This window comes from Melanotaenia boesemani, chromosome 17 (assembly GCF_017639745.1).
Source record: "Melanotaenia boesemani isolate fMelBoe1 chromosome 17, fMelBoe1.pri, whole genome shotgun sequence".
NCBI classification, from domain to species: domain Eukaryota; kingdom Metazoa; phylum Chordata; class Actinopteri; order Atheriniformes; family Melanotaeniidae; genus Melanotaenia; species Melanotaenia boesemani.
In genome coordinates, this window is record NC_055698.1 from 19,065,560 (window position 1) to 19,082,101 (window position 16,542).

The 16,542-nt window shown below is 38.7% G+C and overlaps 1 protein-coding gene across 4 annotated transcripts in view; it reads right to left on the reverse strand.

Annotated features, from left to right (window-relative positions):
• Window positions 1-1,017: 1,017 nt before the first annotated feature.
• Window positions 1,018-16,542, reverse strand: part of trps1 (trichorhinophalangeal syndrome I) — a 115,355-nt gene continuing 99,830 nt past the window's right edge. For all 4 annotated transcript variants that reach the window (XM_042012606.1, XM_042012609.1, XM_042012608.1 and 1 more), the window contains 2 exons: window positions 11,904-12,026; window positions 1,018-7,240 (listed from right to left, as the gene is read on the reverse strand). In XM_042012606.1, the coding sequence (XP_041868540.1) occupies window positions 5,678-7,240; window positions 11,904-12,026 (1,686 nt within the window). In that variant the 3' untranslated portion in view covers window positions 1,018-5,677. The remainder of the gene's footprint in view (window positions 7,241-11,903; window positions 12,027-16,542) is intronic.

Below are 16,542 nucleotides of genomic sequence, written 5' to 3' on the forward strand. Positions count from 1 at the left end.
GTGCTGCATTTCCAGCCTAGTCTGCATGTTGTCCAGCTGAACTCCAAAGTATTTGTAGTCATCCTCCAACTCTTCTCCCAAACTGGAAATAGTGTTTTCCTTATTTCTGTTCCTCCCAAAATCTTCTCTTAGGTTTAGTTTATTTTTAAGATGAGATTGTTTCTGCACCATCTCACAAACTGATCAGCCAATTCCCTGCAGCTTCTTGTCGATCAGTGATGCACTTTACATCTGAACAGTCATGTGAATATTTTTGCACGTTAACAGGTCTCAAGAACTGTATTGGAAGTCTAAGGCACGAAGAAAATGGTTACAGTGCAGCCTCATGTGGTTCTCCTGTGCTGCTGACAACCTCATATATTTCAGTCTGCTTATTAGGTGGTAATCAGTCTCTCTAAAATCCATGCTTGATGAGTGGGAAATTATTACATTTTACTTTGGTAGCAAAGCTTAAAAAAGGTACAAATAAAAAACACCACCTGCTATTTACTGCTGAAGTGAAAACTGAAAGATCCCAGGTCACCAAAATTATAGGGAATCCATCTTTAGTTACAGTTTGAACTGTGATGCATTTTCTAAGATGGAAAAAAAAGAGTTAAAAATCTGATGCATCTGTCAAGTGTAGGAGAAAGAAAAAGAAATCAGGTAGGTGGAATTAAAGAACAGATCAAAAGAGAAACAGATCAATGACGTGGAGATTATAGTTACAATCACACAGCCCAGGCGGAGGATGGTTTGAAGGTTTAAAATGGTCCCTTTTCTCCAAACATTTGCCTGACTTGGGATAAAAGATTTATGTACATCTAATTAACCTGCAGCCTCCAGACTTGTGTCACTCTGACCCAAAGTTCCCAGCTCGTCTCAGATCAGAACCCACTCTTCATGATGAGGATTTACTTATCCCCACCAGGCCGCAGCTTCTACGGAGGATTACAAGAACACACACACACACACACTTTCCTCTCGTTTCTTTATTAAACCAATTTTGAATAAAAGACACATTGCCCGTTTTGAGAATGTTTGTTATTACTTTTATTAATTATTATCATCATCATTAACGTTATTCTTCAAGTTTAGCTGTGTAACAAACTTTTCTTGGCTGTCAAAATATGTTGAAATATTTTGCAAGAAATGAAACCTAAAAACAATGACATACAGAAAAGTAGCAGAATAAAGTACAACATGAGAGAACCAAAAAAAAAAACCAAAAAAAAAAACCAAAATCTTTTCTATAAAAGCCGCTCAAATGAACAGAGACAAAATCCTACTAAAATATACTGATTAAAAGTACATAATTAATGTGTGTGCATGCATGTGTTCAGCCAATAATAAACTGGCCTTGGTTAAACACTGTACACTCCCAAACGTACACTCACTTCGTACCACTGTGTGTGTGTGTGTGTGTACTGTCCCTTCCTTGGCACAAAAGAACTTAAGTGGAGTGCAAGCAACAGCATCATTTTCTATAACACAAAGACAAAAAGTAAGACACTTGTTAAGGCCTCCCAATGTAAACACTGACTTGAAACGCCATCGAACCTAAAGCATACACATCACTGAAGTAAAACAAGGCCATGTCACGCGTGTTCGACAGAACATGATTCCCTAGCATCATTGCATCACCGCAACCTCGAAGTAGAAAAATGTTCTCCAACAGTCATTTTGATTTGAACATCTATTTATGTGGTAGTTTAAATGGCTTCTGTGGGTAATGCAGACAAAGCTGGTAAATGAATGGGAAAGATACATGCAGATGGGACAATTTCGATAAATCTGACCAGATTTCATCATAAAATATGTTTGTTCCACTTTCAGGTTGCTATCAGGGTCTTTCTACAAAAGCAATTTGATTAAGATGACACTGTTTCCTTCCAAATGCTTTTTTAATAATCTTTTTTCTTATAAGAAGTAATTATGGTCTTATCAAACATCAATCCTCTTGGAAAAGTGGTCAATCTAAAAGCAAGACAAAACATTTTAAACATACTAGAAGTTGATTAGAGTCAACATCAGCAGAAAAGTCCAGAACATGAATACTTGAATAACTCTCAATCTTGTCTCAAAATCATTTCCCATCTATCTAAATAAAAAAGAGGTATGCACAGACATGGAGGGACGACTGAAACAAAAACAGGATGGTGGGGTTTAACACAGATGCACTTTTTCCATCAGTTTGCCTCATCAAATTCCTCCAATACCCCAATCTGTTCATATATTTCTTTGTCTTGAAATATATCGTTGCATTAATTTATCCATTTTTTTTTGTTTTGCTACATTTACAAATGTAAACAGTATTTACTTCACTAGCAGCCCCTAAAGAGGTACCAAAAGATCCAATTATAAAATCAGTATACATTAGCATAATGCATTGCTAATAATAAAAGCAATTCTAGCATAAATATATGCGTATTACTGACTCCAACATTGCTTTGATGAAGGGAATGAGTTCAACAAATAAAGGGTAAACTTCAGAAGTAAATAATATTTAAACCATGTTCCAAACTGAACTTAGATGCCTTCACTTGTTACTCGGACAAAATAGCTAAATAGTGAACTTTTTGAGCCCAAATTCAAACATGATTTTAAACATTATGAGAAAAAAGTGTTTTGTTCTATCTCAGGACTTGAAGGTGACAAATTCTGACTGTGTGTACATGTTAAGCTTTCATGTCAGTACTTTAAAAGAAAATATGTACTTTGCTTTTATAAACAATGACAAATCATCCCTCAAATAACAGTATTCAAGATGTTCTAATGTCAAAGACTGCTTTTGGTTAAAACTGCAAGTATGAACATGGAAACGGCGCTCCTGGTTATTTTAGTCAGAAGTTGGGCTATTTCTTCTTGTAGCATTTCACACAGGAGACCGAATTAGCTTTTTTTGGTCTTTTTTAATACATTATTGATTCAATTTAATTATATTTAATCTTTTTTGGACTCAAGAAACATTATTTCCTGATATTCTCTTCATTTAACCAACGTTACATTTAGTGGAGAAAATAGTTTCAAGTTATGGTTATGGTGCCGAGCAGAGTCCAGCCAGGGTGTGGACAAAGAAGCTGTCCTGGTGTGTGTGTGGTACTCGGAGATTTGTCAACAGATCTATTAGCTGGTTATTAAGTTTGCTTGACAGCTTACTGTCGACCAGCCTGCATCACCTTTGCCAAGATGTGGACACTGATGACATGACTGTATGTCAACGCTCTGATTTTATCAAACACGAAGTATTGGCCTCATGTCAGCTGAGCCTCCACATTTTTCATACGTAGTGCACATAAATACATACAAGTGGGGAAAAAAGCTAACTAGTGAAGAGCTGTTGTAATAGCAACAAAAAATGGATATTTGTCCAGAGACTGAACATAATAAGTTTGACCAATCATATAGTTTGTAAAATCGGTAGATGCCTGAAAACCAGTACAAAAAATGATTCTGCCTGACACAATACAACAACAAAACAATCATGTCTGAAGAAAACACAACAGGTAACCAGGCACTGAGCGGAACATTTTTCATTCTGTTCTTTTGGATAAGCATAGAAAAATATTTTTTCCTCTCATTCGTTAGCTCTGTCCTTGCATCTTTTCCAACTCCATCTATACAATCCTTCAAAGGAGTCCCTTTATTTTGTTTTCTAGCAACTAAGGCAGCAAGGCTGGAGGAGTCTCAAGATGGCTAAAGATGCTTTTTAAGGACTCTCAACTCTAAAAGTTAACATAAAATAGGATAACTGTAGGGCTTTTCTGCGACTATGTGTAAACGATGGATTGAAAACAACTAATGGGAAATATAAGGGATTAATCAGGTAGAGTTGGAAACGTGGTAATTTTACTTCAATGAATTAAAAAACAAAGTTACTTCATAATGTCTTCTGATGGTTTTCAGTTTTTTTCAGGTTTAACATGAAAAAATTTCCCATGACTAGAAAAGAAAATGCATTTTGCAGATGCTAACATGCTACATAGAGGCAACCTACTGAACTCTCCGCAACATGAGATAAAACACTGTAGGCAAGAAGCTCTGTAGAGTCAGTACAGAGTTTATACAGTTCACCCAAACAAGTTGATCCTTTCCATAAAATTTAGGGGTTTACTCCCTAAGCTCCTAAGTTTCTCTATAAAACTTTATAACCTAAAAATATCTAGACACTAAGAAAAAAAATGTTACTACACACATGTTGACCTATTAACAAATAAAAAACACATATGTTGGAAAACAATGTAACATGCTATAAACCACTGAATAGACCATACAACATGTAAAGATGTCTCACATGCTGTGAAACAGGCGGGTTGGTGTGCAACACGTGTGACCCCTGAGGACTGAGAAGCTTAGCACAAGCCTTCATTATGTTTACATCATCATTTGGGGACGGACAAAGCCTTTGATCCTCACTCACATTCTGTAAATGCAATTACGCAACGTGCACACAAACCCCCTCTGTTGTTGTACCATTGCTGTTAGACGGCTATTATCAACAAGTCTCATTAAGAACGCAAACAACAAAGACAAAAAAAAAAACAACAACAAAAAAAAAAACAACACTCAAAATGTCTAATTTTTTATAGTACCATTTCCTGCAAAAAAGCATTATTTTTCTTTACAAAATAAGATAAGTGTAGCAAATTGCATTTTTGTACGATAACACCATCATCATTATTATTATTATAATAATTACCATTATTATTATTATAAATGTTAAGCAGGTTAATAGATGGTTGTTCTATTAGGCAGGCAGCCAGGCACATAGCTAGTATCATGGCACAGAGGAAGGTAGAAAATAAAGTCACTTAGTTGATCCAAATGGATGAAGATCATTTCAGTCTGGACTTAAACCGGCTTTAGGCAGTTTTCAAAAAGGCAGGGTCATATCGAGCCCGAGCAGTCTTCAGCCACCATGCGGTGATGGTGATTTTGCATTGATCTGGAAGCTTGATCCGTTTTAAAAAGAGCGAGGGCACAAGAAAAAACAACCGATCAGGTTGTTACAACTGAACTGCAGCGCAGCCCAAACCGGTTTCAAACAAACCGGGTCAAATAATCATGACTTGATTGTTCTTTTTTTTTTTTTTTTTTTTGTTTAGGCAATTTACAAAGAGAGAAAGAAAAACAGGCAATGGGCAAGAACTCAGCTGATCAAACCAGATCAGATCTGGTGGGGATGAAATAAAACCATCTGAATGACATGTGAGACTAGTTTGGACCAGCTTCTTTGAACATCACAAAGTGTTTTGTTCTTTTGTTGTTTTTCTTTTTTGCTGTACTATGGCTATGCAAGTGCTGAACTCCTCAAACCTCCTAAAAAAAGACCAGTCTGACTTTCAGTCCAGCTTCCAATCCTCTTATATGGAAAGCACATGAAGTGGCTGTTTATAAAAGGTGATTTCAGCTGCATGCTCGCACCCTGCTGACTTCTTGCCACAGGACTGTCAAGTGACCGTTACTCAACAAAGGATTTGGGCCGTTTCCCCAGACTACCTCTGCTGTAGTTCAGCTGGGTCCTGCAATGATTTTTCTGACCGTTTGACAGCGGAGTGCTTCCAGCATGAGGATGCGTTCCATTTAGTGCCCAGGATAAGCCCATTTAGACATGAGCTAGCCTCACGGAACATGAAGGCATAGAGCTTATTTATCCAATAACACGTTTTTAAAGGTTTACATGAGTCAAAGATGTCATTTAATTTCCATCTGTGATCCCGTCTAACTTCTGAGACTCTGTCATGACTTCTGTTGTTTTAGTGATGTCATCTTTGATATCTGTGCTTCCTGATTCCTCTTTTGTTTCACCCTGCTGCTCTCGACTTTCCTCCTTTTCAGCTGCCATTCCGCTGTCACCGGCATCGCTGCCTGTGTTTTCCTTTGCTTGGCTGTCATTACACGTTCCTATGACATCATCACAATCACATGTGATTTCTCCATCTTTTTGCTCTGAAGTCACATCTTGACACTCGTGATCAGACATTTGAGTTTTGCCGTCTTGCGTGTGACCCGTCTGTTGTGGCATTTTGTCTGTGTACCTGTGTAAGCCCCTCTGTATGTGTGTGGTGAAGTCGTAACGATCCGCACACACGTGGAGGCAAAAACTGCACTGGTATGGTCCCTTGTCGCCGTGGCAACTCATGTGCAGGGCATACATAACCTCGTCTAGGAAGTAGATCCCGCAGTGGGAGCAGCGATTGGTAAGGTCGTCCTGCGTGGCTGCTTCCACCTTTGTGCGATTTGACGCGACATTTGACTGACATTTTGTCAAATTATTTTTCTCATCCTTCCCCACCTCACTTGTGTTCCCACCTTCATCTGTCCTCTCCTCCTCCTCCTTCCACTTCCCTCCCAGTGTCTCAGTTAGAGGCGACTCCTGTCTTTTCCTTTCGGCGCCATTTGTTGACATATGTGTGTTCAAGGCACTCTCTCTTTGTCTTATTGCAAGATCCAAAGGAGCATCATTTTCTAGTGATGAAGAGGACGAGGTTTGGGTATGAGGAGGAGGTGGGTAGTGAGGAGGGGCTGGAGGAGGTGGAAGAGGAGAGTAGGGAGAGGCACAGTAAGGCACCGTGTAACTTTGCTGGGGATGCTGTACCGGAGTCACCATTGTACCAAGATAGTGGGTGTTATTTCCAAGGCTGCCAGGGCTGCTTAGATTACTGATACTACCAGGGAACCCAGAGGTGGCTGCCATGTTATACTTGGTCAACAATCTAATCCAATCCACATCAGGCTTAAAATCAGGGGAGACCGTTAATGGATGGGCCAGCGAGAAAAGAGGATATTGATATTTTTCAATCGGTGAACCTGGAGGAGAATAACTAGAAGGTTTGGATGGACGCATATACTTTTCAATAGGACTTCCTCTTTCTGATCCCCCTCCTCCCTTCCCACCTTCTACTTTTGATGTCATCCCTCCCTCTGTAATGCCCCCATTGCCCTCAGCTACCATGGCTGAGGCGGGGTGGGAGGGGAGGAGGAGAGGAGGCATGCGTCTGTGGATCTCCAGCGTCTGATTGGCTAAGAAAGCCTGAGTGGATCGGGGTGAGCGCGAACGCGGTGAAGGCTGCTGGTTTTTCACAGATGAACAGCTCCTGTCTGACTCCTCCCCGTTCATGCGCTCCTCGCTGGTGATTCGCTGTTGTTTCTGGGCGGGGTTTTCAGATGACAGCGAGTCAGGGTTGAGCCGTTTTCTGGTTCGCCGTCGGATGATTTGTTCCCCGTTGTTCTGCTTAATGATGTTCAGGGGTCTGGGTGTCTGAAAGAAAACGAAAAAAAAAAAAAAAAAAAATCAGTTTTAACTTTATTGATAAGTTTTTATTTATTTTTTAATGTATAGGCAACTTTGGTCAGTTAAAAACAGCCAGTAGTAGCATATCTCTCACTAATGGAGAGAACTACTGGCTGCAGTTTTTGCCCTGACCACAAGGGGGAGCACTTACATCTTATGTAAATGCAGGAGAACTTTGTTCCTTGAAGTTTCATTTTACAGCAAAAAACAGTCTGTCTCTTTCAAAGTCAATAGAAAGGTCAAGTTTTATAATACATATTCATTTTAAAACCAACTTCTGTTACATCCAGAACACAGAACTCCTTTAATACTCATGACTTGTTCCATTTCCACTCCAGCAGCCAAAATACATTTCTAAACAAATTAGGAGTTTCTTTCCCGACAGTTAAATAAACACTACAGAGTCAGTGATTATTAAACAACTAAACATGCATAATGAATCATAACCTCGGGATGCAGTCAAGTTCAAAAGCTTGTCAAAGTTGCTTAAATAATTTTATTCAATCTGCCAGGTTGAAAGATTGCCCACATAGTTCCAAAGTAGTGATTTTAAACTCTTTAGTTGTGTAACTGAATTGATGTAACTGCTCCATTTAATTAAATTTGTGATTATTTGTGTGATTATTTATGACAACTAGGAATAAAGGGGGAAAATAAATGAGTTGAAGGAGTTTGTCACTGTTTATGTGTATTCTTGTTGCATTACGGGGAAAGCCTACATTACTGTAAATGCCTACATTAAAACAACTGTCTGTATGCAGGTAGAAGGTTAAAGTCTGTCACTTTTGGTGTAGAGTGTGTCTGGTATAACAGAGCCGCTCCTGTAGATATTTAAGAAAAATCATTCATAAGTAATCCAAAGATTAGTGTGAAAAGTCTCCAATGCTTAAGTGCGCAAATTGATAAGTACAAAAATGAATAAATAAATAAAGATCTGACCCTGATTCAGCAATCTACTAATGCACGTGTGGACAGGTGTCATCATTCAGCAGGCAGACAGCTAACAGTGTCTACTGTTCACTAGGGAGCTGTCTAAATGATGACTTTCACACACAGTTCAGACACGTGGATCAATATCAAAACGAGATTACATCATTGAGACCAGTGACACTCTAAACGATGACAAAATTATAACGCTGACACTCATATTCTCTAAGGGATTTTTGTGTTTCCAGCTAAAGAGGAATAAACAAAGAGGTGAGCTAAACCACGAGGGGAAGTGGTGTGCAGAAGCAGGAGTGAGAGGAAGGTCATTAACAAAGAGAAAAACAAAAAAAGAAAGAAGGCACTGGAGACCCACTTCTAAACTACACCTTCATTCCAAGGAGCTAACTCTAAAGTAATATTAAACATATATTAATATTAAAAATATAAAAAGTTAATTGGGCTCCAACTTCTGCTCTTTCTGTACCACAAGAATGTTTTTAGCCACATCACCCATCCTAATTGTGGCCATATGTAAAGGCTAGTTACTAAAAAAAAAAAAATCATTCAAATACAAATTCAAAACTTTCCACAAAGACAGAAAGTAAAGATTATTCTAATTTACTTCTTAGTTTTAAATTGTATTAATACCCTTAAGTTATTCCGTGTGAGCTAAGTTCTGCTCTGAAGACAAAGATGTTTTATTTAAAAATTGGTTTTTATGGCTGTTACAAGCACTATTTTTTTTATGTTCAGTAAATTGTTGCATTTTCTGAAAAATGAACCAGTGACTGGTTCATGTTAAGAGGGCTGTTCTTTTCCTCTTTTAAATCGTAACTGATATTTAATAAGACAAAAGTGTTTCTTATCCAAATACTTGATTACATAGGATAACTGATAAAATATTTGATTACTTAAATAATCATTCGCTGCAGTCCTCGTTAAATCCTGTGTGAGATACTCAAACCAAACGTGGCAGAAGGAATGCTGCTCAGTTTTATGGTTTTAGTGTTGAATTAGTACAATACTTGGGCTTGGTTACTGCTGGTAGACAAAACTCCTGATTTATTTATCTGTTTTCCAACTTCTCTTTTCCAGTGCTCCTCTCTGCATTTTCTCCTTATCTCTTTCTCTCTTTCTCTATACACCCCCCAAACTTTATTATCTCACTCTGCCTCTATTTTCTCCTCTTTGCCTTCCAACCCTTTCTCTGCCTTTATTTGTCTTTTTTCCTTCCTTACTCTCCTTCTACCTTTTTCTGCCTCTTTATTCATAACTCTCTCTTCCCCTCTAAGACTCAAGTGTTTTACTAGCTGCTATCCCCCTCTAATAATGTGTGTAGAGCGTATAAAAGTTTTATTATGGGATATAAAATATGGTTGCCGTGAAGACTGCCAAGAATACAGGGAGCTGGAACATGATGAGATGAACGGGTTGAACCAAGGACATCTGCAGGGGCAGGAAGGAAGAAAGTTTCTTGTCACCCTCTAAAAGCTTTAAGGCTCCATTTGATAATTGTAGGATGTTGTAACATGATGTATTTATTTACACCATGTTGTTTCACAACAAAACATTGCCATGAATTTTTTACGAGCTAAGCTTAAAAACTGTGTGAACATGAATCTGGTACATCAAAAGTACCACATTGTTTTAATGCCAGTGATATGTAAAGCACAGAGTCGCGTTAAATACCTTCGGAGCATGTCTGAAATGAATAAGCTTGATATTCTAAAGTCAAATATATTACAGACTGAGTCTTTATCTAAGCTGCACTTCACGCTGTTTAATTAAATTTGGGATTTCCACTGACTTTCCTCAGGCTTAGATCGTAAACTCGACTCCTTCCATTATATTATATTCACTTTATGAAGCAGGCTTTTCAACAATGCCACTTTTCCACAGCAGGATTCACAAAACAGAAGCTGGAATTTAACTGCATTATGCACCATTTAATTTGCATAGTATGCTAATTAGCCACCCGGGGGGAATGATAATTAGTGGTCAAAGCCACCCTGTGAATGTACTAAAACACAGTGCTCCATAAATGGTGACATTACATTTGTGAGTCTCTTATTATTAGTGGATATGGAGTTGGCACTTCAAATTAATTTCTGTAAAGCTTGTTACATACTCCGCGAAAAAAAAGAACTTTGTTCTTGCTCTCCGGGGGGCAAGAAAAAAAAATAAGAAAAGTTTGTTTTGGCTTAGTTTTTTCATACTTCGTGAGAAGCTTAATACACAGTGGGGGACGGGGAGGGCTGTCTGTTTCTTTATGTGTAATGTACAATTGGTTCGGTCATTTCACGCATTATGAGAAACTTTCCTACTTTCAGATTTCATTCTTTATGAGAAACTTTGTCCGTGGCAAGGTGGAGCTGTGCATGCTGTAGTGTCGGTGTCTGTAAGGGCCGTGTGTTGTGCCCATTTCGTACTTTTCGTACTGCTCCTTAAAACTATCCATTCAACGTTGAATCTTTTGCATCAGTGGAAAAGTGGAAATGAAAAATTTCTAAACAATAACACAATTTTTCTCAGACACCCTATTACCATGAACGTTCTGCTCGGCTGATGTTTTTAGAACAAGCCGTAGAACTCCCACACCACGATCACAAGAACAAAATGACGTTATTCTGTTGTTGTAGCCTAGAGAACAACAACAGTTTTCTGTTCTCGTGGAGGATCTAACGGCCTTTAGATGACAAAAATTTCACCTCACTTGCTGAGATCACAGTGCTGTCTTATAGTTTAATTAGAAAAAACTTGAGGGAATATTCTAACCAGCAATTAAAGGCTAATATTTATTAGTAGTGCAAGTTTGATCAAATATGCAAATTAGACAATTTGCTTTCATTTCCAGAGTTAAAATCTAAAGATTGGATAAAACAAGGATTAAAGAAAACAGTTAAGCCCATAAATCAGCAGACAGAAGGGAAACTTTTTAAAAAATGTTTTAAGAAGACATTATTATTAAAATGTAGCCATCAATAATTTCTTAAAAAAAAAAGAAAAGAAAAATCTCAATATAAACATTTAAAATATGGGAAGGGGTTTAAATGGGCTAAGCAGAATTTTTAAGCAAATTATATACATAAATAAAAGAAAAAAAAGAAACGAAAAATCAATATTTAGAGACAAGGCAAATAAGGCATTTACTAATTAGACTAATATGCATACATGTGAAAAGACAACTTTAGTGAGTATTCTGGTTCTTTTCTTTAAACAGACATTTTTAAAAGGGCAAAAAAAGGCTAAAAATATCTTTCTTCCTTGGCTCCAAAAACTATTATTTCAGTTTTGTCTTCATTTAACTGAATCGAAGTTCTGGCACATCCAATCTTTGTTGGATCGGACTGTAGTCTCCTCGTGAGTTGGTTATGTAGATTTGTGTGTCACCAGCATAATTGTTGTAACATATTTAGTTGTTGTCATAATTTGAGCGAATGGAAGCATGTAGATGTTGAACAGCAGTGGCCCAATGATGAGGCCTTGGGGAACCCCACGGTTATTTTGGTTTGCTCAGATTTATAATTACCTATAGACACAAAGTAGTCCCTGTCTTTTAAATAGGACTCAAACCAATTAATTGAAGTGCCAGGAAGTCCTCACAGTATTATCTGAACCCACCAAACTTCTGTTGCTACTCAGTTTAGTGTAGACATCCTACAGTGTGAGCATGTACTGGCTCGCCTGTCTGTTAATCACTTACCGAATGCAGTTTTTGGTATAACCCACATGCATTGCAGACATAGCCCCCGTTGGCGTTTTTCCTCCACAGCGATGTCTTGGTGGTGAGACAGTTTGCACAGAAAACTCCACTACCTCTGCGCCGCTGCGGAGAGAGAACAGAAAACATTAGAGACTGAAAGTAAAAACAGAGATAACAATAGAAAGATACTGTGAGGATGACAGGGATGTCAAGCAATTGAGAGAAAGTAGAGGAAAATAATCCAGAGTATGTAAACTTAATTTTGATCCTTTTTAATGTTCACACCACTTAAGACAAAGTGACTTATAGTTAAGGTTAAAAGACCAATGGAAACAAAGAACAGTGTGGCTTGCTGGCTGATAGATGACTGCTCTCATTTTTCATGCCAAGTAGGAAACCCTACTGAAAACATTTCTCTTCCCCGCTGTGATCTTCACTCCAAAGAACATACTTATTTAAAAAAAAATAACAAAAACCCAAATAAATCTGAGAATAAACCTAAATGTAAATGACTCTTGAGATTGCCTAGTAATTTTGTCAAATATGACTTGTAAGACATGAGGAGACTTGCATCGGCTTTCTGCCTTGCAGCAGGCACATTGCAGGCCAGACTTTCTTTGACTTTTACTGTATTAGTGAAAGTGTTTTCATATCCACACCTTTGCAGTTCACAGTACAGTGGTGCATGAAAAGGTAGTGTGTGTATGGAGGGGTGGTGGGGATGGAGGGGTGGGGGTGAAAAGGTCAATTGTGGTACCAATGTGCTCCATCACAGTAATGAGCCAATCAAAATGTTTCTCCATCCCATTAAGTCTTTGGCCCTACTCGCCACCTTTTTGACCCTGAGAGGACAGCGTACCTCATCTTTCTACTCCATGACTTTGTTTCTCCCCGTCTGTAAATGTCTAGCCAATCCTCTCTCTCTTGTCTTTAAGTTAAATCTAATCATTGTTCCTTTCCCTTGTCTTCTCCTTTCTTCAGCCTTTCCATTCTTGTTCTCAACCATAAGAACAGGAAATGGAGTATTAGCTATGTTTCCATCCATGGGCAAAGCCATTTAAAACAAACTTTTAAATTATATTTATTATCAATGTATATATTACATTATAATTTCCCTTAGTGGGCTAATAAAAAATAAATACGCTTCAGAGTTGTTTGGTGTTTGGACAGAAGTTGGTGTAGCGTCATCAGCAGGTGGCGTTACAGGCTATGTTGTACATGGTTAGTAGTTATGATCAAGAAACAGAAATCTGAGGAAAAAGATAAACTAAATTCTGAGGGAAAAATGAAAATGTCTAGTAATTATTTTCAACTAACTATGCTGTGTTTCTTCACTAAAAGAAGAACCAGCTGATAGTGACTCATTGTGACAAAGCTGTTCAGCATGACAACTGAAAACAGGTGATTCTGCCTCTCAAAGAAAAAAACTAAAATACCCTAAAGTGAGCATAAAAACTTTCATGCAAACTATTTTTCGTCACTTCCATCAACCTTATATAATGCACATCTGCAAAAATGTGTACCATAAATTAATGATACCCACCAAGTTAAATCTAAATTTCACACATTCTGTGTTCATTTCATTCTAGTGTCAGTCTGATTTTTTCCTCTTCCCTCCATCCTGGACTTTTCCTGTCAGGACCTTCTTCTGTCAGTGCCGGCCGCTTGTTGTTTTATGTTTATAACACAGCTAGGAGCAATGCATTCACTTCTAGAGGAAAACACAGAAGAATGCCTCATTTCAATCAGGCTTTCTGCAGTCTCAGAGCTACAGATGGAGCCACTACAAGCTCTTCCACGGAGCATCTGTTTTGTGCTGCCAGCTATACCCACAAGAGTCTGGCGAATGCAGCTCTTTTTAGTTTATTTCTGCAATCTAATGCAATGCAAGAAACACAGCACTCTTGTGTGTCCTCTAAAAGCAACATACAGACATGAGCATACTTCATCTGCACGGCCTGATCACGTGCGGACAGCAGAATTTGTAATGTGAAGAAGAAGATGGTGCTGCAGCTGTGAAGAGATTAAATTTAAATGCTACATGATGAAGTTGGAGAGTTTGCCGGAACCTGATGAATCACAAACTCAACAGGCACCAATTTGAAAGAAAGTGCACTTTTGTGTATTTATCCTGCAAAAAAACCTTTGTTTCTCGCTTTTAATGTGTGTATTATAAACCATCCCGTTTCCAATAATGCTGCATGTTATAAACACCTGAGTTAATTTTACCAGAGTCTCTGTGGAACACATGTTTTCAACCATCTGACATCAGACAGAAGAATGCTTACATGACCGAATCCTCAGTGGCACACTGAGTCGGAGTGAGTGTGTGCCTCTGTGTGTGTGTGTGTGTGTATGGTGCACACACACCATACGGTCACCACATGTAGAGAGACAGAGCCAGGTGATTGATTGATGTGCACTTCCTGTGTGTGTCTGTGTATGCGCATGTATATGTGTGTCTAGTGTTGCAAGCCAAACAGTGCGTCTGTCATCAGAATTCAGTTTCCCTCCGAGCATCCAAATCACTCACATATGGCCCCACAGCTGCCCCTCACTGCAACACACACACACACCTGAAAACATTTGCTTCCACTGGCTAATGAAGGCAAGCTAGATTTGGATGAGAGGCTGTAATCCAAAAAACGTGTGTGTGTTAGAGATACAGTGGCTGGACTTGTGCTACGATGATAGTACAGAGTGTACGTGTGTCTCTGAGGTAGTGGTTCAGGTGTCTGTTACACAGGAAAGTACAGAAATAGACCGCACAGCCACACACAGCATTTGGCTCATGATCTCCAACTTCCTCTTCAGTCATCACCTGGTTGGCTTGATATTTGTGCCTCTTCTGTACACACACAGACACACACAGCTCAGTGTAAACATACAGTTGAGCATTAAGTACTGTAACATACCTGTCGTGGTATCTCAGTCAACAAAGTTTCTGTGCTGGTGTGTGGAAACAAACTGCGTGTGAATCAGTGTATGTTTTGTTGATTTATTACAGATACCTGGCCTCTCCCACTCACCCCAGCCTGCAGAAAGGGGCTGTGGGTAATTAGGGCTCAGAGTCTTAATGACATCTATTTATCTGCAGCCTATAATTGTTCAGTCGGCACCACCAATAACGCCCCCTGACACACACATACACACACACACACACACACTGGCAGTGCACACATTGGAAAAAAAGACATTTAAAACTCTGAGATGTTCAGTGGTCAGAAAATTCTATTTAATGCTACTGAAGAAACCTTAAGATTTATAGTTAGATTTCAAGTTCAGGTGATACAAACAAGTTGGAGAACAGCTGACAGTGGACCATGCCTGGAAACAATTTATTGTTATCATGACAATGTAAAAGAAAAAAACAAAACACAACGAAAAACCCTAAAGACAGCCTTAAGCGTGTTTCTGACTTATTTTGATGGCACAGTGACATGTATTATGTTCATTCCTGTAGCTGTCCAGCAGCGTCCCGGGGCCGAGAAACCCTTCACAACTTCGGGTTCCTGCCTGGGACCACATGATACTTCAGACTTTTGCTTTATGCACCGCATCACACACCAGCAACTGGATATCAACACACTATCCATTTTACAGTCCACCGTGGCTGAGTCAACATTGGACTGACTTATATTTGCTCAAGGTAGGAAGCAAGATGGATGCAGTGCTTCTTTAACAATAAAACAATATAGAATATAGAGTGCTTTGCCATCTAGCCCACCAGCCAATCTGGCTAGGCAGCTAAAATCTAGCTAGCCAACTATGTAGCAGCGATCTGTGAATGTATTTTTACTAGATGCACAAATTTGCATCTGAAGCAGCATCATCTTCAGTTGAAATGCCAGCAACACAGTGAGCTGCCTTCTGTGTTGAGATATCCGCCTTGTGATTCTGTGATTTGTTTGAACATGCTGAATAATCCAATATTACTATACAACAATTATGTTGCATAAGATACTCAAAGGGAGTGGGAAGAAGCTCAAGCAAGCCTTGTTAAGTGCTGGTGTGAGAACCACCAGTCTGCTCCTTTAGTTGTCATTCGCCATGATATGATTTTAAAGCCTTATCTGGTATCCATGCAGATTTTTCAGTGGTTAATAATGTGTTTCTTTTTGTGGTTTTACTGAAGTACCGATATGAAACTCTTGAGAAGTTAAAAGGTAGTCTAGAGAAATGAATCCTTAAGAACTAAAACGCAGAGGTTGACAGTATAAGCAGCTTTTTCTTGGTCTCGTGATGTTTATAAAAAAATGCCAAGAAGAATTAAGAGTAAAATCTACACAGGTGACGCTTCATATAAACCATTTACTGGTGTAATAGCTTTCACAATCAGTTGGGTCACTCTCTGCTCTAATACACAAACAGCTCTAGCAGAAAGCCTTTCGGTCCCTTGTGGTGTTAAATTTAATGGAAGAACGCATAAACACGGCAACACAACCCGACTGCCGTTGGTTGGAGAAAGCAAGCACTCTGAAAAGAGGCTACATTTAAGCTATCTATGTATCAATACTCTGATTTAAAATGTGCTTTTATTTTCCTTTTAAGAGTTTTTACTGCTTCGCCAACTTCCCATGAAATGGGCTACAGTGCTTTTTTTTTTAAACTCAAACCAAATTTAGGGTTGTTTTCAGTG